The sequence below is a fragment of the Gopherus evgoodei genome, unplaced genomic scaffold, assembly GCF_007399415.2.
Source record: "Gopherus evgoodei ecotype Sinaloan lineage unplaced genomic scaffold, rGopEvg1_v1.p scaffold_40_arrow_ctg1, whole genome shotgun sequence".
In the NCBI taxonomy this organism is placed as follows: Eukaryota; Metazoa; Chordata; order Testudines; family Testudinidae; genus Gopherus; species Gopherus evgoodei.
The window spans coordinates 2,999,327-3,020,266 of NW_022060061.1; the positions used below are offsets into that span (position 1 = coordinate 2,999,327).

The 20,940-nt window shown below is 62.0% G+C and overlaps 1 protein-coding gene across 15 annotated transcripts in view; it reads left to right on the forward strand.

The window, feature by feature from the left end:
- NFIX (nuclear factor I X) overlaps positions 1 to 19,767 on the forward strand; it is a 198,728-nt gene extending 178,961 nt beyond the window's left edge. For 13 of the 15 annotated variants that reach the window (XM_030546138.1, XM_030546139.1, XM_030546135.1 and 10 more), the window contains 3 exons: positions 796 to 943; positions 6,413 to 6,504; positions 12,911 to 19,767. In XM_030546138.1, coding sequence (XP_030401998.1) covers positions 796 to 943; positions 6,413 to 6,504; positions 12,911 to 12,925 — 255 coding nt within the window. In that variant the 3' untranslated portion in view covers positions 12,926 to 19,767. The remainder of the gene's footprint in view (positions 1 to 795; positions 944 to 6,412; positions 6,505 to 12,910) is intronic. The other 2 variants (XM_030546145.1, XM_030546146.1) reach the window with 1 other exon arrangement.
- Positions 19,768 to 20,940: the final 1,173 nt, after the last annotated feature.

A 20,940-nucleotide genomic window follows, 5' to 3' on the forward strand; every position in this document is an offset into this window, starting at 1 on the left:
GAAGCTCTGGAGCGTCGTGCCTAGAGGAGACGTCCAGCCACCGATCGCCACTCTGGACAGTCGGCTCACGCCACGGCCTGCCCACGCGCCGGGGCAGCACCGGGGTTGGGAGGGCTGCGCCCATCCCAGCGGCTGGCGTTAAATCTCTGGAGCCCAGCGCAGAGACAGCATTGAGTCATGCCCCCGGGGAGAAACCAGGGCAGGACGCCGGGCAGAGAAGACGCGTCTGCAGCACCTGCTCCTTGGCTCTCCCCTGCCGGTCCCGCTCAGGGCCAGCCTTCACAGATCACACTCCTCTCCCCGCCTCCCCCTCCGTCCCTCTCCTGGGCCTGCCCAGCACTGGTCCCTGGGCTCCACCGTGGGCCTGGAACCCTGAAGACGGAGCGCCGGGCTGGCCAGTTCACACCAGGTGGCACTTCCCCGGGTTCTGCATGGAGGGGAGACGCCATTGCCCACGGCCGGCAAGCGAATGACCAGGCGAGCGACGGCCATGGAGATCTGGCGGGGGGCAGCAGGTCGAGGATGCGAAGGGAGCAGAGGGCAGGGCCTAGCCAGGGAGTGGGGGGACGGGCCAGCGACCGACGGACAGACACTCTTCCCACCCTTTGCTTTTTTTAAAACAAGTCCAGTTTTTTGGTAACCAAAGGATTTTTTGGAGGAAAAGCATCCCCAGTAAACTCCGGAGCACAGCGAGCCCCAGCGCCCCGTCCCGGCGCCGCCGGCCGGTACTGCATCTTTACCGTTGCCTTGTCTCGGCTCGCCGTTCACGCGTCCTTGTATTTATGTTGTTCGCAGCCTAACGCTAGCGGCCAGGGCAAAGTCACGGGCTCATTTTTGCTGCCGCCGCCCCCACCTGTGGCCAGACCTGTGCCCCTTCCAATGCCTGACACAAAATCCACCAGCACTAACCCAGAGGGCGGAGCGCCGACACCTACATCACCCTGTAAGTGGACGCCCGACAGCGACGACACAACCCCCCAGGCAAACCCACCCCCAGCCTGGTCCTCACGCACAGAGCCACCAGCCAGGCCGCCGGGCAGAGGGGGGGGGCAAGGGGGAGAAGGGACAGCTGGAGAGAAATGTGAAGCTTAGATACATGGGGGTAGGGATGGGGATGGGGAGGGAGGGATGGATGAATGGATGGATGGGGGTGTGTGTACGGAGATGGATGAATGGATCGATGGATGGATGGAGGGTGTATGGAGATGGATGGATGGAGGGTGTATGGAGATGAATGGATGAGGGTGTGTGTACAGAGATGGATGGATGGATGGATGGGGGTGTGTGTATAGAGATGGATGGATGGAGGGAGGGTGTACGGGGATGGATGGATGGATGGATGGGGGATGTGTGTATGGAGATGGATGGATGGAGGGTGTATAGAGATGGATGGATGGATGGATGGGGGTGTGTGTACAGAGATGGATGGATGGATGGATGGGGGAATGTACGGAGATGGATGGATGGAGGGTGTATGGAGATGGATAGATGGATGGGGGTGTGTGTACAGGGATGGATGGATGGATGGAGGAATGTATGGGGATGGATGGATGGATGGATGAGGGTGTGTGTATGGAGATGGATGGATGGATGAGAGGGGTGTACGGAGATCGATGGATGTGGGTGTATGGATGGAGATGGATGGATGGATGTTGGTGTATGTATGGAGATGGATGGATAGATGGGTGGGAGGGGTGTACGGTGATGGATGGATGGGTGGATGAGGGTGTGTGTATGGAGATGGATGGATGGAGGGTGTATAGAGATGGATGGATGGATGGGGGTGTGTGTACAGAGATGGATGGATGGATGGATGGATGGATGGGGGAATGTACGGAGATGGATGGATGGAGGGTGTATGGAGATGGATAGATGGATGGGGGTGTGTGTACAGGGATGGATGGAGGAATGTACGGGGATGGATGGATGGATGGTTGGATGAGGGTGTGTGTATGGAGATGGATGGATGGATGAGAGGGGTGTACGGAGATCGATGGATGTGGGTGTATGGATGGAGATGGATGGATGGATGTTGGTGTATGGATGGAGATGGATGGATAGATGGGTGGGAGGGGTATACGGTGATGGATGGATGGATGGATGAGGGTGTATGTATGGAGACAGATGGATGAGAGGGGTGTACGGAGATCGATGGATGTGGGTGTATGGATGGAGATGGATGGATGGATGTTGGTGTATGTATGGAGATGGATGGATAGATGGGTGGGAGGGGTGTACGGTGATGGATGGATGGGTGGATGAGGGTGTGTGTATGGAGATAGATGGATAGATGGATGGGAGGGGTGTACGGAGATGGATGGATGGATGAGGGTGTGTGTATGGAGATGGATGGATGGATGGGAGGGGTATACGGAGATGGGTTGATGGATGGATGGATAGATGGGAGGGGTGTACAGAGATGGATGGAGGGAGGGTGAACGGAGATGGATGGATGGATGGATGGAGGGTGTACGGAGATGGATGGATGGATGGATGGAGGGGGTGTATGTATGGAGATGGATGGATGGGGGTGTATGCGTGGAGATGGATGGATGGGGGTGTGTGTACGAAGATGGATGGATGAGAAGGTGCGTAGGTAGGGGGCAGGTGAGGTAACCGGCAGTCAGGCGGGGGTACATGGGGGTAGGTAGGGAGTAGCCGTAGAGCAGGCACGGGGCAAATAGAGGGTAGGTAGGGGCTGGCTGGAGGGCAAGCAGGGGGTAAATAGGGGGGTAGGTAGGGAGTACATGGGGATAGGTAGGGGATAGCTGGAGGGCAGGCAGGGGGTAGTTAGGAGGCAGACAGAGGGCAGGCAGGAGGTACATAGGGGGTAGCCGGAGGGCAGGCAGGGGATAGTTAGAGGGCAGGTAGGAGGTAGCCGGAGGGCAGGCAGGGAGTAGTTAGGGAGTAGGTAGGGGGTAGCCAGAGGGAAGGCAGGGAGTAGTTAGGGGGTAGGTAGGGGGTAGCCGGAGGGCAGGTGGGGGTACATAGGGATTAGGTAGGGGGTAGGCAGAGGGCAGGCAGGGGTAGTTAGGGGGCAGGTATGGGGTAGCCAGAGGGCAGGCAGAGGGTAGCCAGACAGCAGGCGGGGGGTAGCTGGAGGGCAGGCAGGGGATAGTTAGGGGACAGGTAGGGGTACATAGGGGGCAGGTAGGGAGTAGCCGGAAGGCAAGCGGGGAGTACATAGAGGACAGCCAGAGGGCAGGCGGGGGGTAGTTAGTGGGCAGGTAGGGGGTCCACAGGAGGTAGCCGGAGGGCAGGCAGGGGGTAGCCAGAGGGCAGTTGGGGGGTACTTAGGCGGCAGGTGGGGGTAGTTAGTGGGCAGGTAGGGGGTAGTTAGTGGGCAGGCGGGGGTAGTTAGGGGGCAGGCAGGGAGTAGTTAGGGGCAGGTGGGGGTTACATAGGGGGCAGATAGTGGGTAGTTAGGGGGCACACAGGGGGTAGCCGGCTGCCAGCGGGCCAGGGCTTCATGCCATCATCGAGTGTTGTGCGTTCTCGTTTGCCTGCCCTCACCCGCCGCCATCCATCCCACCCGCGCTAAGATGCAGTAGCCGCCGGCTCGGCCGCCTTTGGGGTCTTTGTTTTGTTCTGTTTTATTATTATTTTGTCGGTTGCCATGGCAACTCTCAGGGGCGGGGCTGAACAAAAGGAAAGAAAAATGCCCAGTAAATTCCCGCCCCCCCGCCCGGACTGGCAGTGCCCAGGAGTTTGTGTGGGGAGGAAGGGGAACGGGGCACCAGGGATCGGGGGTCAGTGGGTGTCGACCGTACCCCCTCCTAGTTCAGCTCCATAGCAGTGCTACCTTCACCAGGACTCCTGGGTCCAATCCCCCGCCTGGGGAGGAAGGGGCTGGGGTCTAGTGGTTAGAGCAGGAGTGGGGTCTAGGAGTCAGGACTCCTGGGTCCCCTTGGAGGAGAGTGGGGTCTAGTGGCTAGAGCAGGGGGTGGGGCTGGTAGCCAGGACTCCTGGGTTCTCTTCCCAGGGCTCTGTGGTCTCTCCTGGGCAGCGCTAGGTGTGTGTACTGGGCAGCGCTAGGTGTGTGTATGGGGGGGGCATCTCTTCCATTGTCTTTCTTTCCTTCTTTCTTTTTTGGACTCTTTCCATCCGTCCCATGACATCCCCTCCCGTTTGCATTCTCCATTCAGTCCAGCCAGGGGGGTTGGGGGGCGGGGGGGTCTCTGGTGCATGCCCGCTGCGGCTGCACCCACTCCTCGCGGGCGGGCGGGCGGAGGACAGGTAAGGAAGAATCCGCAGCTTTTTGGGGTGGGAGGAGGGATTTGTGCTGCTCGGGACGCTGCCCCCTGCTGGCCAGGATCTGTCCCACTCCACCTGGGGAGGGCAGGTGCCTCTTTCCCCCCCACCCTGCAGCTGGCAGCCCAGCGGGGGAGTAGGAGCCTCCAGAGGCTATGGGGACCGGCAAGGGCTGCTGGCTGCCTGGGCAGCTTTGCCTGGGCACCGGCAGCCGTGGGGCTGCAGGGGGAGAGTGGCTGGCAGTGGGGGGCAGGTGACCCTGGCTGCCTGCAGCCTCCAGCAGCCAGGGACGCTGCACCAGGCCCCGGCTGGGGTCTATGGGCTTTGTGGGTATGTGGGGCCTGGCCTGGCGGGTACGTGGGGCCTGGCAGGTATGTGGGGCCGGGCCTGGCGGGTACGTGGGGCCTGGCAGGTACGTGGGGCTTGGCCTGCCAGGTACGTGGGGCCTGGCGTGTACGTGGGACCTGGCCTGGCAGGTACATGGGGCTCAGCCTGCCTGGTATGTGAGGCCCGGCCTGGCAAGTACATGGGGCTCGGCCTGCCAGGAATGTGGGGCCCAGCCTGGCAGGTACATGGGGCCCGGCCTGGCAGGTACGTGGGGCCTGGCAGGTACGTGGGACCCAGCCTGGCAGGTACGTGGGACCCAGCCTGGCAGGTACATGGGGCTCAGCCTGCCTGGTATGTGAGGCCCGGCCTGGCGGGTACGTGGGGCCCAGCCTAGTGTGTATGTGGGGCCTGGAGGGTATGTTGGGCTTGACCTGGTGGGTACATGGGGCTTGGCCTTGCGGGTACGTGGGGCTTGGCCTGGCAGGTATGTGGGGCCTGGGGCATATGTGGGGCCCGGCAGGTACGTGGGGCCCGGCCTCAAGGCCCTGGGGGATGTGCAATGCTCTGATTTCCCCCTGGCCCCAGCTGCTGCCCCAGCCAGGATCCACAGGTTCCAGCCCCCCCGTGCCCAGCGATGCCCCCCAGCCCCGAATGCCAGAGGCCTGAGCTCAGTTATTTCTGGCAGGGGCACGAGGCCCAGGGGAGGGCACCAATCGCTGCCCATGGGGCAGGGCCCTGCCAGCTCCATACACGGGCATCTGCTGGGCCAGGACCACCTGGGGGAGGGCGACTGAGGCCTGGAGCAGCTGTGCTGCACATGGCCCTGCCCCCACGGCAGGAAACTAAACTGGGACACAGCATGGGGGGGTGAACTAACTGCATCCCCCCCTACCCCCCAAGAGCAATGGTTGATCCTCCCCCAACACACAGCTCTGCGGTGCCCCTCACTCCCGACCCGCAGCGCCTGCTCCCCCAGCCTTGGGCCCCCCCAGCTCTCCTGGTGCTCCTCACTCCTGACCTGCAGCCCCCTGCTCTCCCAGCCCTGCCCCCCACCCAGCTCTGCCGGTGCCCCTCACTCCCAACCTCCAGCCCCTGCTATCCCAGCCCTGGGCTCCCCCCAGCTCTGCCGGTGCCCCTCACTCCCGACCTGCAGCCCTGATATTGACCCATCTCCTGCGGGATCATGACGGTCACTCGCTCTTGAGGGGAGCTTGAGATGGGCGGATAATTATTTTGCGGATGTTGGAACTGGAGCAGCCCCCTTCAAACATCACCCCCCAGCCCTCCCATCCCTATGGATTCCTCTGCCCGATGCTCTGTATGGGGCAGGGGGGCAGAGCTCAGCCCTGCCAGGGGCGTGTCTGCCCCATATCACCCTCTCTCATCCCAGTGATGGCCACAGCCCCCTAGCACCCTTCTCCCACCCCAACATCTTCCTCACCAGCCCCCTAACATCCTTCCCCTCCCCAAGATCCCAGTGCCCTCCCCCAGCCCCCTAACACCTCCACCCTGTCCCCAGATCCCAATGCCCTACCCCAGACCACTAACACCCTCCCCCTGCCCCCAGACCCCAATGCCCTCCCCCCAGATCCCTAACACCTTCCTCAACCCCTAACATCCTCCCCCTGACCCCAATGCCCTCCCTGACCCCCTAAATCCCTCCCCCAGACCTCACTGTCCCCCCTAGCCTCCTAATGCCCTCCATCTCCCCCCAGCCCCCTAAACCCCTCCCTTCTCCAGCCCCAGGCTCCTAACGTCCTCCCCTGCAGCCCCCAGTACTCTCCCCCGAACCCACCCCCAGCCCCCTCACGCCCTCTGCCTCTCTCCCCTCCAGCATTCGCAGCGCCAGGCTCCTCCACTGCCAACCGCTTTGTCGGCATCGGACCCCGGGACGGCAACTTTCTAAACATCCCCCAGCAGTCTCAGGTAGGAGAGGGCGACTCGAGGGGGGGGGTTCATGCCTGCAGGACGGGGCATCGGCCATGCCCACATCACCATGGCAGCGTCTCCAAAACCTGGAATGGTCAGAGCCGGGGGCTGGGAGCCAGCACTCCTGGGTTCTATCCCCAGCTTGGGGAGGGGAGCAGGGTGCAGTGGTCAGAGCAGGGGGCAGGGAGCCAGGACTCCTGGGTTCTATCCCCAGCTTGGGGAGGGGAGCAGGGTGCAGTGGTCAGAGCAGGGGGCTGGGAGCCAGGACTCCTGGGTTCTATCCCCAGCTTGGGGAGGGGAGCAGGGTGCAGTGGTCAGAGCAGGGGGCAGGGAGCCAGCACTCCTGGGTTCTATCCCCAGCTCGGGGAGGGGAGCAGGGTGCAGTGGTCAGAGCAGGGGGCTGGGAGCCAGCACTCCTGGGTTCTATCCCCAGCTCAGGGAGGGGAGCAGGGTGCAGTGGTCAGAGCAGGGGGCAGGGAGCCAGGACTCCTGGGTTCTATCCCCAGCTTGGGGAGGGGAGCAGGGTTCAGTGGTCAGAGCAGGGGGCAGGGAGCCAGGACTCCTGGGTTCTATCCCCAGCTTGGGGAGGGGAGCAGGGTGCAGTGGTCAGAGCAGGGGGCAGGGAGCCAGGACTCCTGGGTTCTATCCCCAGCTTGGGGAGGGGAGCAGGGTGCAGTGGTCAGAGCAGGGGGCAGGGAGCCAGGACTCCTGGGTTCTATCCCCAGCTTGGGGAGGGGAGCAGGGTTCAGTGGTCAGAGCAGGGGGCAGGGAGCCAGGACTCCTGGGTTCTATCCCCAGCTTGGGGAGGGGAGCAGGGTGCAGTGGTCAGAGCAGGGGGCAGGGAGCCAGGACTCCTGGGTTCTATCCCCAGCTTGGGGAGGGGAGCAGGGTTCAGTGGTCAGAGCAGGGGGCAGGGAGCCAGGACTCCTGGGTTCTATCCCCAGCTTGGGGAGGGGAGCAGGGTGCAGTGGTCAGAGCAGGGGGCAGGGAGCCAGGACTCCTGGGTTCTATCCCCAGCTTGGGGAGGGGAGCAGGGTTCAGTGGTCAGAGCAGGGGGCAGGGAGCCAGGACTCCTGGGTTCTATCCCCAGCTTGGGGAGGGGAGCAGGGTTCAGTGGTCAGAGCAGGGGGCAGGGAGCCAGGTCTCCTGGGTTCTACTGGCTGTGTCACATCACTGCAGGTGACCCTTCCCCCATGGAGGGCTCTGGCCCACTGTGGAGCCCCTGAGGCCGTCCCGCCCCCACCAGCCTCTGGCTTAGGCCCTGGAATGAGTTAATTGGACAATTAGCCAATAAATCCCTGGCTGAGCAGGTGACCCCGGCCCTGGGGCTCTGCCCTGAGCAGCCCACAGAGAGACCCAGCCCTTGGCATGGGGGGTCTGGGGGGCTCTGGCCTTAAGGGGCTAGGAAAGGGCACGTGTTTTGGGATCACTTCTGGGTGCTTGTAAAACTGACGGGGTGACTAGCGAGGCAGGTGTTGTGAGGTCCGGTGGCTGGCAGGGTCCCCTCTGCCCCTGCTATTCTCTTGGTGCTGGTTAGGGCAAGTTGTGGGGTTGATTAGTGGACTCACTCTGTGGGGGGATTATTGAGGGAGCACGAGGGGTGGGGGAGCAGGCAGGTAGGGGGAGCAGGGGCCTGTGTGCCTGCTCCCCGTAATAGGAGGGTGCAGATACCCGGGGCAGGCCCCAGTACCCCGTCTTCCCCTGCCACTCCCTGCACCCCCGAGGGCCTGAGATGCTCCAGAAGTGAGGCAGGTGGGGAAGGGGTGCAATGGACTTCTTATGGATGAGCGCCCCCCACTCTGGGTGTAAAGATGAGCCCCCCCCCTTCCAAAAGCTGATTCCTCCCACATCCCTGGGAGTTTCAGCAGAATTGGACACACCCACACACGCACGCTGGCACTGTCCCATCCCAGCAGGGCAGGAACCCTGGGGCTGCCCCCAACTCCAAAGGGGCACTGTGGAGCCATGTGTTAACCGCCCCCCAGGGAAAAATGACATGGGGGGGAGATAGGGATACAGCCCCTCCCCCCGTCCAGTCTTCCCACTCTCCTCCCCCCACCAGTCTGCCCTGACTGAGGTTTGGCTGCAGGATCTGGCTCAATTCCCTTCTTCCCAAACTTCATTGAACTTGGGGAGGGGGGGGACCAGGGGCTCCACCCCCATCCCATAACCAGAGTCACGTCTGACCCGTCTGGTTTCCCCGAGCAACCAGACATGATGTCACACCCTGGTGAACTTGGACTTGGGGACTGGAGAAAGAGAAACAAAGGGCCGGCCCGAGAGGAGCAGGAGGGATCGGGGGGGGGGGAGGGGGGCTCTGCCTGCCCCACAGGCCCGGTCCCTAAGAGCCTCCCTGCCTGGGGGGCTGTATCCCTCCGGCCCCCTCCCTTTCCCTCTCTCCCTCTGTGATTTCTCCTTCCCTCATGTGGAGGTTTCACAGCCCCTGACTCCGTCCTTTAGCTGAGTGCCCTCGGCCTAGCCATGGGCCCTCCCTGAACCGGGGGGGCCCTGCTCCCCTGGGGTCCCATAGTAACGCGCGACTCCACAGCAGATGGAGGGAGGACAAAAGGGGGGACGGGGATGGCAGGGGGCGGTCCCACACCAGTGTTGGGGGGAGCTGGCCCTGCTGTCGGGGACACCCCAGGCACGGCGTGTGATCCTAGGAGGTAGATCAGCGGGGTCGCCCCGTCCCGGCTGTGGGGGCTGGGCTTGGGAGCCGGCCCTCACCCACCCAGGGGCCGTGGGAGCACCCACAGGGTCCCACCAGGAGGGGGCAGGGCCCAGGGGCCCGGGGCTCCTCCAACATCCCCCAGCGTGTGGATCATCCTGCTTGGCTTTGATCCCCACACGGCCCCCATGAGACTCAGGGCTGGCAGCCCCCATAGGGGCGGTGGGGGGCACAGGACTGCCACGCCCATCCGTGGCCCAGCCCCTGGCATGAAGGAGGGGACAGCCCTAGTTTTATCCCTCTCCTCTGATTGGCCCATGGTGCTGCGGACTACCTGGCTCCTACCTGAGCAGCTACCTTCAGATTGGCTTAGGGGAGGTGCATGTCTCAGGCTCTGGCCAATCATAGAGCGGGTGGCCAAGGGCTGCTCCCCCCTCGGTTGTGGAGACTGGGCTCCGATGGGATTATTGGCCTGGTGCCTCCTGATTGGCTGGGAAGGTCAGACATCATTGCACCTCGTGGCCAATCAGAAACTTCAGCTTGAGGGTGAACTCGCGCCTGCTTGGCTGAGGGTTTGGCCAGTGAGTGATGGGCAGGACTCCTGGGTTCTACCCCAGCTCTGGGAGGGGAGGGCAGGGGAGTGTAGTGCAGGGCTGGGCAAACTACGGCCCGCGGGCCACATCTGGCCTTTCAGACCTTTTAATCCGCCCTGGAGCTCCCGCTGGGGAGCGGGGTCGGGGGCTTTCCCCGCTCTGCACGTGCCGCGGCTCCTGGAAGCACCGGGATGTCCTTGCTCCAGCTCCTACACATATGGGCAGCCAGGGGGCTCCACACACTGCGCCTGCCCCAGCCCTGTTCCACAGCTCCCATTGGCCAGGAACTGCGGCCAATGGGAGCTGCAGGGGCGGTGCCTGCCGACGGGACAGCGTGCAGAGCCGCCTGGCAGCGCCTCCGTGTAGGAGCCGGAGAGAGGACGTGCTGCTGCTTCCAGGAGCTGCTTGAGGTAAGCGCCGCCCGGAGCCTGCACTCCTGACTCCCTCCCGCATCCCAACCCCCTGACCCAGACCTGATCCCCCTCCTGCTCTCCGAACCCCTCGGTCTCAGCCCAGAGCCCTCACATATCCCTCCTGCTCTCCAAACACCTCGGTCCCAGCCTGGAGCCCCCTCCTGCACCCCACACCCCTCAGGCCCAGCCCGGAGCCCCCTGCCCTAGGCCCCAGCCCCCTGCCTCAGCCTGGAGCCCCCTCCTGCACTCCAAACCCCTCATCCCTGGCCCCACCCCAGAGCCTGCACCTCCAGCTGGAGCCCTCACTCCCTCCTGCACCCCAACCCCCAATTTCATGAGCATTCATGGCCCGCCATACAATGTTCGTGCCCAGATGTGGCCTTTGGGCCAAAAAGTTTGCCCACCCCTGGTGTAGTGACTAGAGCAGGGCAGGACTGGGCACCAGAATTCATGGGTTCTGTCCTGGCTGTGGGAGGGGAGTGGGGTGTAGTGGTTAGAGAAGGGCCGGGTCAGACTGGGCACCCGGCCTCCTGGGCTGTGTCCTGGCTGTGGGAGGGGAGTGGGGTGTAGTGGTTAGGGCAGGACCGGGTCAGACTGGGCACCAGGGCTCCTGGGCTGTCCCCCGGCTGTGGGAGGGGAGTGGGGTGTAGTGGTTAGGGCAGGACTGGGCACCAGGACTTCTGGGCTGTGTCCTGGCTGTGGGAGGGAGTGGGGTGTAGTGGTTAGAGCAGGGCCAGGTCAGACTGGGCACCAGGGCTCCTGGGCTCTGTCCCGCCTCTGCCCGGAGGTGCCGCGTGGCTTTGTCACTGGGTGCCCTGAGGAGCTGTGACAGGCTGGTCCAGGAGTGTTCTGAGGTCCCAGGGTAGGTCCCCCGGAGAGGAACCGAGACCCCAGTGGGCCCCCCCCAGGCAGCAGCTGCCCCGTTCCTGGGGCTTGTGAGCTGCTTTTCCTTCCGCCCAGCACCAGGCGCCTTCCTCTGCTCCAGCCGGAGCCTGGGAGCTGCGTGTCCGGGAGCCACCAGGCCCAGCAGAGGGGAAGAGGAAACTCAGCCTGGCTGGATCTCCCCAGCCTGGCGGTGAGACCCCAGCTCAGAGCAGGGGGATCCCTGGGCAGCACTGCTGGCTGGTCGGAGAGCGCCTCCTGGTGGCAAATCCCCCCACCTGCAGGCTCCAGCCACACGCAGCCAGTTCAGGCCGTTCCCCTTTGCCCACCAAGGTTTTCTCAAGTCGCTCTGTGGCGCGGCCTCTCCCGCCCCCTGCCAGGGATACCACGTCTGCTGTGACGCCCCTAACCTGCAGCCAGGGCCCCCCATCCCACAGGGCTCGGTTTGCGATCACCGTGTCAGTTTCTCGCAGCAGTGCAGCTGGTGCACAAACGGGGCAGGGCGTGGGAACCCCTGCAGCAGGACACCCCAATACTGGCTCGGTGGCGGCGGGGCGGGGAGTGTTGCTGGGTCTTGTGATATTTCGTGGCACTCAGGATCGGGACCCCGGCTCGGGGGGGGGGGGGCGCTAAAAGTGATTATACGACGTGGTGTCCAGTGCAAAAGCAGCTGGCCCGAGCCAGAGAACAGTGGCCCAGATTTGTAAATTCCCCTCGACTCCAAGTGCCCAAATCCCTTGGGGGAAATGAGATTGGGGCTCCTGAAGCCATTCGGCGACGCCGGGCACCGCAAGGCTTAAATGAGTTTCGAACTCTGCGCCTGGGCATGTGTGAGGGTGGCTCTGCGGCAGGCAGGAGGGGAGTTTTCCGAGGCTGATCCCTTTGGCGGGGGGCATGTTTGAGTGAACCTCATGGGCGCCTCTGGGGACCATGTCTCGCCCGTGGACGGATGCAGAGTCCTCGGCGAGTAAGAGTCCGTGACTCCAGTGGGGCGACGCCTGGTTACACCTGCTGAGGGTCTGGCCTTCTGGAAGCCAGTGGAGCGACACCCACTGAGCCCAGCTGAGGAGCCTGGTCCCTCCCGGTGCTGCAAGAGGGGCGGCTCTTGGCTGGGGGGTCTCGCAGCCCATGGGGTCCGTCCCACAGGGACAGGCTGACCAGGGAGACCCAAACTAAACAGAATAGCATTGTGTAGCACGGGATACAGGCCTCCCCTCCAGATAGGGCCTGAGTGAAGCCCGGGGCTGGGCCAGCAGGGGCTGCAGGTTGGGAGTGAGGGGCACCGGCAAAGCTGTGGGGGGAGCCCAGAGCTGGGTTAGCAGGGGCTGCGGGTCGGGAGTGAGGGGCACCGGCAGAGCTGGGGGGAGCAGGGGCTGTGGGGCGGGAGTGAGGGGCACCAGCAGAGCTGAGGGGGGAGCCCAGGGCTGGGCTAGCAGGGGCGTGCAGGTCGGGAGTGAGGGGCACCGGCAGAGCTGGGGGAAACCCAGGGCTGGGCTAGCAGGGGCTGCAGGTTGGGAGTGAGGGGCACTGGCAGAGCTGAGGGGGGAGCCCAGGGCTGGGCTAGCAGGGGCTGTGGGTTGGGAGTGAGGGGCACTGGCAGAGCTATGGGGGGAGCCCAGGGCTGGGCTAGCAGGGGCTGCAGGTTGGGAGTGAGGGGCACCGGCAGAGCTGTGGGGGGAGCCCAGAGCTGGGTTAGCAGGGACTGTGTGTCCGGAGTGAGGGGCACCGGCAGAGCTGGGGAGGGATTAGGGGGGGATGGATGGATGGATGGGGAGATGGAGTGAACTCGTTGTGAGGTTGATGCTATTTAAAATAACCCGTCCACGTCTGGGCTGTTTCACTTCCAGTCTTGGTTCCTCTGATGGGATCTTCAAGAAAGAGACGAGAAATCTCCCCCTAAAGCCCCCTCATGGAAGCGTCCGTCCTTCGCCCTGGATCTTCACTGAGCTGCTCCAGTCGAGACCCAAAGGGGGTGCCCGGCTCCCACTGCCCCCCGTCCCAGCCCCGATCCGGAGCCAGTTTGAATCGACGTGGACGAGGTTGGTCCTGTCCGATGCGGAATCCCCGTGCCGCCCTTGGGACGTAACGTCACAAAGAGAAAAGCCCAGCACCCCCGCAGCAATCGCCGCAGGTCAGCCGCTCTGGAATCGAGCGTCTCCCCCGTTCCTGGGGCGGGGAGATCAGCAGCCCCGGACGTGCCCGGGTCAAAATCTCCCGAAAACCACCCCGAGCGCTGCCGTGTGCCAGGAAAGAGGGGGAAGTGCTGGGGTCTTTCCAGAGCTGCAAGTGACTTAGGATGGCAGGTTGAGGCAACGTCCAACAGCCATGGGCACGGTCTGTCCGCACAGGGGGTCCAGCCACGGGGTGTGATTGCACCTCGCATAGGCCGCCCCCAGCTAGCGTTCAGGTGCCAGAAAGCTGCAGCAGCGTGAGCGAGCCCCGGGTAATTACCCGGCCACGGCATCCTGCTCTGGCACCTGAGCTAGCTTGGCTGCATGAGGGGCAGCCCCACTGGGGTCTCCTTGCTGGCACTGGTTCGGCTCACGGGGTGAACAGAGTGAGAACGGAACCAGCTGGCCTGTCCCACAAACATATTTGCGAGTTCAGAAAATTTTCCTGTCTCAAATTGGGGTGAAAAATGGAAATCTCAAAAATATTCGCCAGCCGGAAACCTGGTGAGTTTTCTGTTGTGGGTCAGTTGAAATATTTCATTTTTTCCATTTGGGCCTTTTTTCTGGGGTTTTAACCTTATTTTTTTCAGTCAAATTAGCTTAAAGTCGAGTCAAACCAGAAAAGTGGAATTTTGCCTTTTTTGCAAGTTTGTTCCCGATCAGGAGACACAGCCGACCCGCCCGTTCCGGGAACGGTTCCATTTCGGCAAAGCTGCGATTTCCAGGGAAAAAATGATTTGTCACAGACTCCCGGCCAGCGCAGGGCGATGGAAAATCGGTGCCTCTTTTCACGTCTGTGGTCGTAAATGGCATATGACCTGCCCTGGCGCTGTTTCACTTGCCTCGTCTGCATGAGAAGGCAACACTGGTTTAACTTCACCTGCTTTAAAGCCACAACACGAGGGGTGAATTTAAACCCGTTTAAAGAGCCTGCTGTGAACTGGACCGATAGAAGTGGTTTGACATTGATGTAAGTGCATCCACACAGGTGCTGAAACCGGTTTAACTGAAGTCAGGCCAGTTTTGCAGGGAACAAACCTTGTGCATCCAAGTCATGTTGGTGCTCTGGAAATCATCCCTCTGTGCCCAGCAATGAGCCGCCTTCCCGGTTCAATTCAGAACGCTCGGGCCGGGGCTAGGCCTCTGCCCAAGAAGCCCCAGGATTGGGTCCCTTCCGTCTTCATCCTGGGGCAGCCAGATTCTCCAGGGCACCTGGGAAGATCCAGCCCCAACGGGGTGTTTGCTGGCAGCCCTGGAGAAATGCAGCCGGGAAGGCTACAAACCTTGCAAGCTTCCTCCTGGCTGCCCTGCCCCTGGCTCCGGCTGGCCCTTGGGCTTTGTCCACGGCCCTCCCTTCGCCGCCTGCACGGACTGGCCCCCATCACCTCGGAGCCCAGCTGTGCCGCTGAGGATGCTGGGAGTTTACCCAGGATGCTCAGCAGCTGATGGACTCAGGCTGGCTCCCAGCACGTTTCTTTCCCCCCAAACATAAGCGCCGGGGCCATAGCCCCCCCTCGTTCCCGCCATATGGGGAGTCATGAGGAAGGCTAAGCACAGACGCTCCTGGCTGCGGGGGCAGGGGGGGCTGCGCGTGCTCCCTTCCCAGCCCCCTCATGTCAGCCTCTCACTCAAGAGCCCCCCTGGGCGGATGAAGTGGGATTCTGCCCGGGGGGAACAGTTAGATTAGTTTAGAGAAGGGGGCATCTAGTCTCCTTCCCAGCTCTCCCAGTGGCTCCCAGCATGGCCCCCTTCCCCCCCCCACAGTGGGGTTCTCTCCAGCCCTGAAAATGCAGCGCTGGGGGGGTCCCTTTGCAAACAACCCCCCCCAAGAAATCAGCTTCAGCTGAGGACGCCCACCAGTGCTGCCAATCCCCGGGCGTGGCTGCCCCCCTCTTTTTCCGAATGCTGCTCCCCAGCGAAAGTGCTGGGGGAGCCGCGGCAGCTGGCTTGGGCCGGGGGGGGGGGGCGTCTGTGAGGTTTGACAAGGTCGCGTCTAAGCTAGCTCAGCTGACGGCTGTTTTCTTTCCCCTTCTCCCCGCCGCGATCTGTTCTCGCTTCCTTCCTTCCTTCGGATTTGCTGCTTGGTGGTTGGTTTTTTTGTTTTAAATAGTTGGATCCTTTCTCTTTTCTCCTCCTTCCTTTCTTCCTTCGTCGTCGCTTGGTGGTTATTTTAGGGTTTGGGGCTTTCTGTACATACAGGCGATCAAAGGAACTAGGGCCAGCGTACGAACCGCGCCGCGCCCCAGCCAGCGCTCGCTCGAGGGAAAGCTCTGGCAGGAAGCCGTAGGTCTAGCACTGAGGAGATGCGGGTACGTTTTGCTGCGGCCTTGCTGCGGGGACATGGGAAAGTTTCCGTTTTCCTGCTGGTCCAGAGCGCACACAGCAGCTGCAATCACCCAGCCCGCCACATGCGCTGTCTGTTTCGCTTCCGAAAATCACATTGAAAACTGTCTCACACCATCTCACGCCCACCTCTGAATCACCAGCACTGTCGTCTGGTCCCACACAGGGCCCATCTCTCCTCCCCGTTATCGGGCACAGGGCCTGCGATGCTGAAATGCAGCCACCTCTGGGGTGAGGTGGGGCAGCTGTTGGTAACAGCGGCGCCACACGGTAGTTTTAGGGCCGGAAGTGGGGATGAGAAGATCCTGTATCTGGATGAAACTCCAGGAAGGGGGTGGGAGTTAGGGAGGCAGATTGGGGTCGCCTGAGCTGGAGTTTGACCCGGATGCCAGGGGTTCATAGCTTGATTCTTGAAACAACAACGAAAAAACCCTAGTGGTGGTGAAAGTCCCAGCAGAGCCCCTTGGGGATTGTGGGATAAATGGATCCATTGCCCCCACACACACCTGGGCCTTGTCCTGGGACCCCTGTCCCCCCCTGCCCCCGAGAGAAAAGCACAGATCCCATCTCTTGTGCCTTGGGAAATGAGGGAGCCCTCGTGAGCCCAACAAATCAGGGCTGGTGCCTCCTCCCACAGCACAAATTATGCCCCCTCCAGGAGTCTTTTATTTTGGGGCTGGGGGGAATCTGCACCCTGGAAAATGCTCCATTTCCGAATCTGTTGGAGAAGCAGGGTCCATGTGGGAAACCAGACAGCTTCAGACTGTGGCCTCCCGCATAATTCCCTCCCTCCCCCACGGCCCCAGCTCCAGGGGCATCAGCAGGGTGCAGCCCCCCCATCACGTCCCCGGCAAAGCCCCTTGTCCCATGGAGGGTGAGAACCCTGCTGGGCCCCCCACCCGGCGTGCAGCTGCGGGACAGCTGGGCAGCGCTGGTTCATCCGAGGCAACTCCGGCTGCCAGAGGAGTGAAAGGCCCTTTGAGAGCTCCAGCTCCAGGGGTGGATGGAGCCACCGGAACTAGCCAGTGCCCGGGGCCCCCCCAGGGCATGTACACAGAGCAGGCACTGCAGTGCCCCCCCATGGTGAGTGCACATCACTGGCTTGGACCCGAGCTTCCTGGGGCCTGTGTGCTGTAGCCTGATCTCCGCTGCCCTGGTGCTAATCTGGAGTCACTCTAGATGGGTCATTCTGGATTTACACCTGGGCAGCTGAGCAGAATCCATCCCCTGGCCCTTGTTCTCAAGCAGAGCCCAAGCACCGGGCTTGGATGGGCTGACTCCAGCCTGAGGCCAGATCTTTGGCGGGCGTAAAGCCTGGGGGCCAGTGGGGCCATGCTCATTGACACCAGTTGTGACACCCATTGATACCACTGGGAACTGGGCCCCCTCCCGCCGTTCAGCACCCCCCGCTGCTGTCGCCCCGCCACGTAAGGGCGGCCTGACGCCGTCCCTTTGAACTGCTCCGGGATGGGGCAGGAAGCTCGCTGGGAAACCCCACAGGAACCAGGCCTTCCTGGAGGGACACTGAGCTTGTCCTTAAAGCCACTTTGGTGGGTGTTAGTGCAACGCTGCCCAGCTTCAGGGGGTCTCGGCGGGACTGGGGGAGCAGGAATTCCTGGCACTGGGTATTGGCAAATGTTAAAGGAAGGTACCGCAAGCTCCGCGCCCTGTGGCATTCGGCAGCGTCCGCCCAGGCGGGACAGGCCAGGCAGGGGCCGGGTTGCGCTCGGAGCCCGAACGTTTGACAGGAACGAGAACCAGGGTCTCGGCTCCGGCCTTGGACCTGTTCGGCTGCCTCCAGCCGAGCGTGTCCGTAAGATCAGGGCTTTCGAGGCCGGGCCTGCCCCCCTTTTTGCATTTAACCACCCTGGCGGTTTCTACCGGTCTTTGTCCAGCCAAGGCCCCAATTCAGCGTTGCCCTAAAGCACACGCTTAACGCCGGTGGGGTGTGTCTACACTGCGAAAAAAAGCCCAAAGGAGCCAGGCTGGAGCCCGGCTGGAGCCCGGTTCCCTGCCCTCCTCTTTGTAGCTTAGGGGCTAGAGCCTGAGGGGTGTGAGCTGGGCTCTGAGACTAGCCGCTGTGGGGTTTTCCCAGCATAGCTGGGCCCCTCTCCCGGCACGTCTGACAGACGAACTAGCCCGGGGTTTAGCGGGACACGCGCGGAAGCCAGTGGTGAGCAGGGGTGGCGGCAGCAGAATGAGACTCTCTCGAGAATGTTTAAAAAATGGAGAAAAAAAAACTTTAAAAAAGCTACAAATATCTATAGGGGGCGAAAACTGAACAAATGTTGTTTGCTTGGAGCCAGTGCAATGACTTGCAGAGTTTTAATATCTTTGTATGTTAAAGGTTGTTAAGCAGAAGAAAAAAAATCTATTTTTCTTGAGATGTCCTGGTCCCGGGGACTCTAAATACACTGGGGAGAGAAAACCCAACCTTTGTAAGTGTGGGAAATTCTGCTTTTCTCCTGTTTATTTTTTCATTTGTTTATTAATTTTTTTTTTGCCTTTTTCTCGTTTGTTTTTTTGGGGGGAGGCTGAAGGGAAGGTTTTTTCAAGCAAAAGAGAAAAGAAATATATATATCGGTTCAAAAACCGCAGAGAGAGAATGTAAAAACCTAAAGTGAAGACACAAGGACGGCGAGAAAAGAAAATGATGAAAAAAAACTCATAAAAAAAGAAAATTAACAAAAAAATTATATATAAAACCACAAACCCTGGTGCTTTTTACAATATAAAGGACATTAAAAAACCTCTATTATACATAGTTTATGAACCAATTAATTGTTATCATAAAGCACATTTTAGGAAACATACATTATCCTTTATGTTTAACTGAAAGGGGCAGGACGGACTGCGGTTATCAGAGGCACCCGGCTTTTGTTGATCTTACTGGGGGGGGCAAGCGAGAGAAGTGGGGGGGCTGCCTTGGCCAAGGTGCCCCCCCCGCCGGGTGTTACCCCCCCCGCCAGGTGTCACACCTCCCACGTTGATGGGTTGAATCCCTTAGTGCTGATTTCCCCCCGCCTCCGCGCCTCGGTCCCCGGAGCAACTTTAGTTGGAATTAGGCCTGGCTCCCCCTTGCCCCCCCTCTGCCCCCTACCCCCCAGGGAGGATTTTTCTTTGGAGCCAAAAGCCAACTTTGATCTCACCAGCATTTTGTCGTGGAGCCTTTTTCAGAAAGTTGGTGGCGTTCCCCCTTTTTCTGTTCTCTGGGGTGGGGTGGAGGGGACCCCTCCCTTTCCCCTGATGGACGGGGGGGGACACCTGGGATTGGAGGGGAGCCCCATTCCCATGCCCCCCAGTGACAGCAATGCAGCTGGAGGAAGGCCCCTTTGGTTCAGGAAGGGCCAAGCCCTGCCCACGCCTTACCCGCCCGCACTGCCTGGCAGCCGACGTGCCTTCACCCCCTCGCTGGCCCGGACGGACGGGGGGCTGAGCCGCTCCGCCGCCCCCCAGCTGTGCCCCCAGCGCCACGCGGCCACGCAAAGCAATAAACACGCCAGTTTCCACCGGCAGGCAAAAGATGCCAATCGCCCGAGGGGGGGGGGCCGATACAATGGGTCCAAACTGGATCCTGTCCGTCCCCCCCCCCCCCCCCATGGAATCACGGAGACCAATCCGGATCCTGCCCTGCTCAAAATGCCAAGGCCCAATCCGGATCCTGCCCCGCCCAAAATGCCAAGGCCCAATCCGGATCCCACCTCACCCCCCGGATTGCCTGGGGCCCTGGATGGGAGCAACCCCCCCCAACCCAATCAGAGCGCCCCACTCCCAAGCAGGCGGCTGAGTGCATGGCCCCGCCCTTTGCTATGCCGAGGTCACCCCCCAGGCTACCCCCGAGGGGTTCACCCACCGCATCCCCCCCACTGCCTCTCGCTCTAGGACCCCCCTTAGGCTGCGTCGCAAGGAGCCGGCTGCTCCCGCCCGTCCGTCTCTGCCCCTTCCAACAAGTTTCTTCGTAGGGTAAGAAACGCAGAATATGGAGCCGGTCCAGTATCTAGTACTAATGGCCTTCGTGTGCTTCTGTCTCCGTCCCCGCGTGTCCGTGTCCCCGCTCGCTAGCGCCCCCCCCCGCGAGTAACGCGTAGTTCGTCCGGTCGCGTCCCCGCCACGGCTCAGCGCGCAGCGCCGAGCACGCCAGTATCGCTTCCCCCCCCACAAAACGGCGTTCCAAAAAAAAAAAAAAAAAAGACAAAAACGACAACAAAAAAATGATAAATAATAAAATGCAAAACCTGTTATACCCGGTAACCAGGCCCGGTGGTTCTTCCTTCTGCCCGAGCGCGCGGGGGGGGGGGGGGCTCGCCAAGGAGGTTACAAAACAACGGACAAGGGCGGGGGGGGGCACCGCAAAATTAAAAAAAAATTACGAACCTGGTTCCCTTCCCCCCACGTGCTGCCCAGTCTTTGAGGTCCCTCCGCAGCGTGGAATTGGGGGGGGTCGTAGGGGGGGTGTTCAGAGCCCTTGTGTGTCTGCTTCCCCCCCCAACCACACACACGTGTTTGCCAAAGGGACTCGGAGCCCCCGGTTTCTGGGCAGTCAGATGTTTTCTGCCCCCGAGCAGACCAGGCCGAGGGGGCTGGAACAATGGGTACGGGGGCGGGGGGGCTGAAAGCCACTGATGGGCTCCGAGGCAGCCCCCCTAGGTCCAGCGAACCCCACACGCTGGCGGTTGCAGGGGAATCCGAGCCCGGAGGTTGATGCCGGCTCTGCACTGACCGCTCGGGGGCCCTTGGGCACATCATGGCCCGGTGCGGTGCCTCAGTTTCCCCTCTGGCGCTTTAGCGAGTTAGCTTGGGGCAGGGCCTGGCTCTCGCTCTGTGCAGCGCCTGGCACAGCGGGGGTCACTAGCCGCGTGCGGCGCCCTGGGGCCGGGCCCCGCGCAGTTGTGGGGTCAGGGCTGAGCGGGCATCTGGGGGGAAATCCTGCTCCACCGAGACACGTGGAAAAGCCACCGCCAGCCGCGGGGGGGTTGGCCCCGCCCCACACGGGACACCCGGGCTGTGGGCGCGGGGCTGGAGCAATCTGACCCGCCCGCGGTGTTCAGCAGCCGCCGGCCCCGCCGCCCAGGTGAGGAAAGCGCCTTAAAATCCCACCTCGAGAAACAAACCTGCTGCTCGACCCCCATCAGTCCTGAGCCCCCCCGCCCCCGACTCTGCCCTGCCAGCGGGGCGCTGCTGAGACCCCCACAGCCGGGGCGACCCAGTGCCACGTTGTGGGGCCAGAGGGAGGGGCCGGTGACGGGACCCGCAGACACCCCCCCCGGGACACGCCCCCCCCGGGTGTTACCCGCATGGTCAGTTCAACTGGACACCCCGCCCGCTGGCTCCTTACCGCTGGGGTGGGGGCTTCTCCCCCCCCC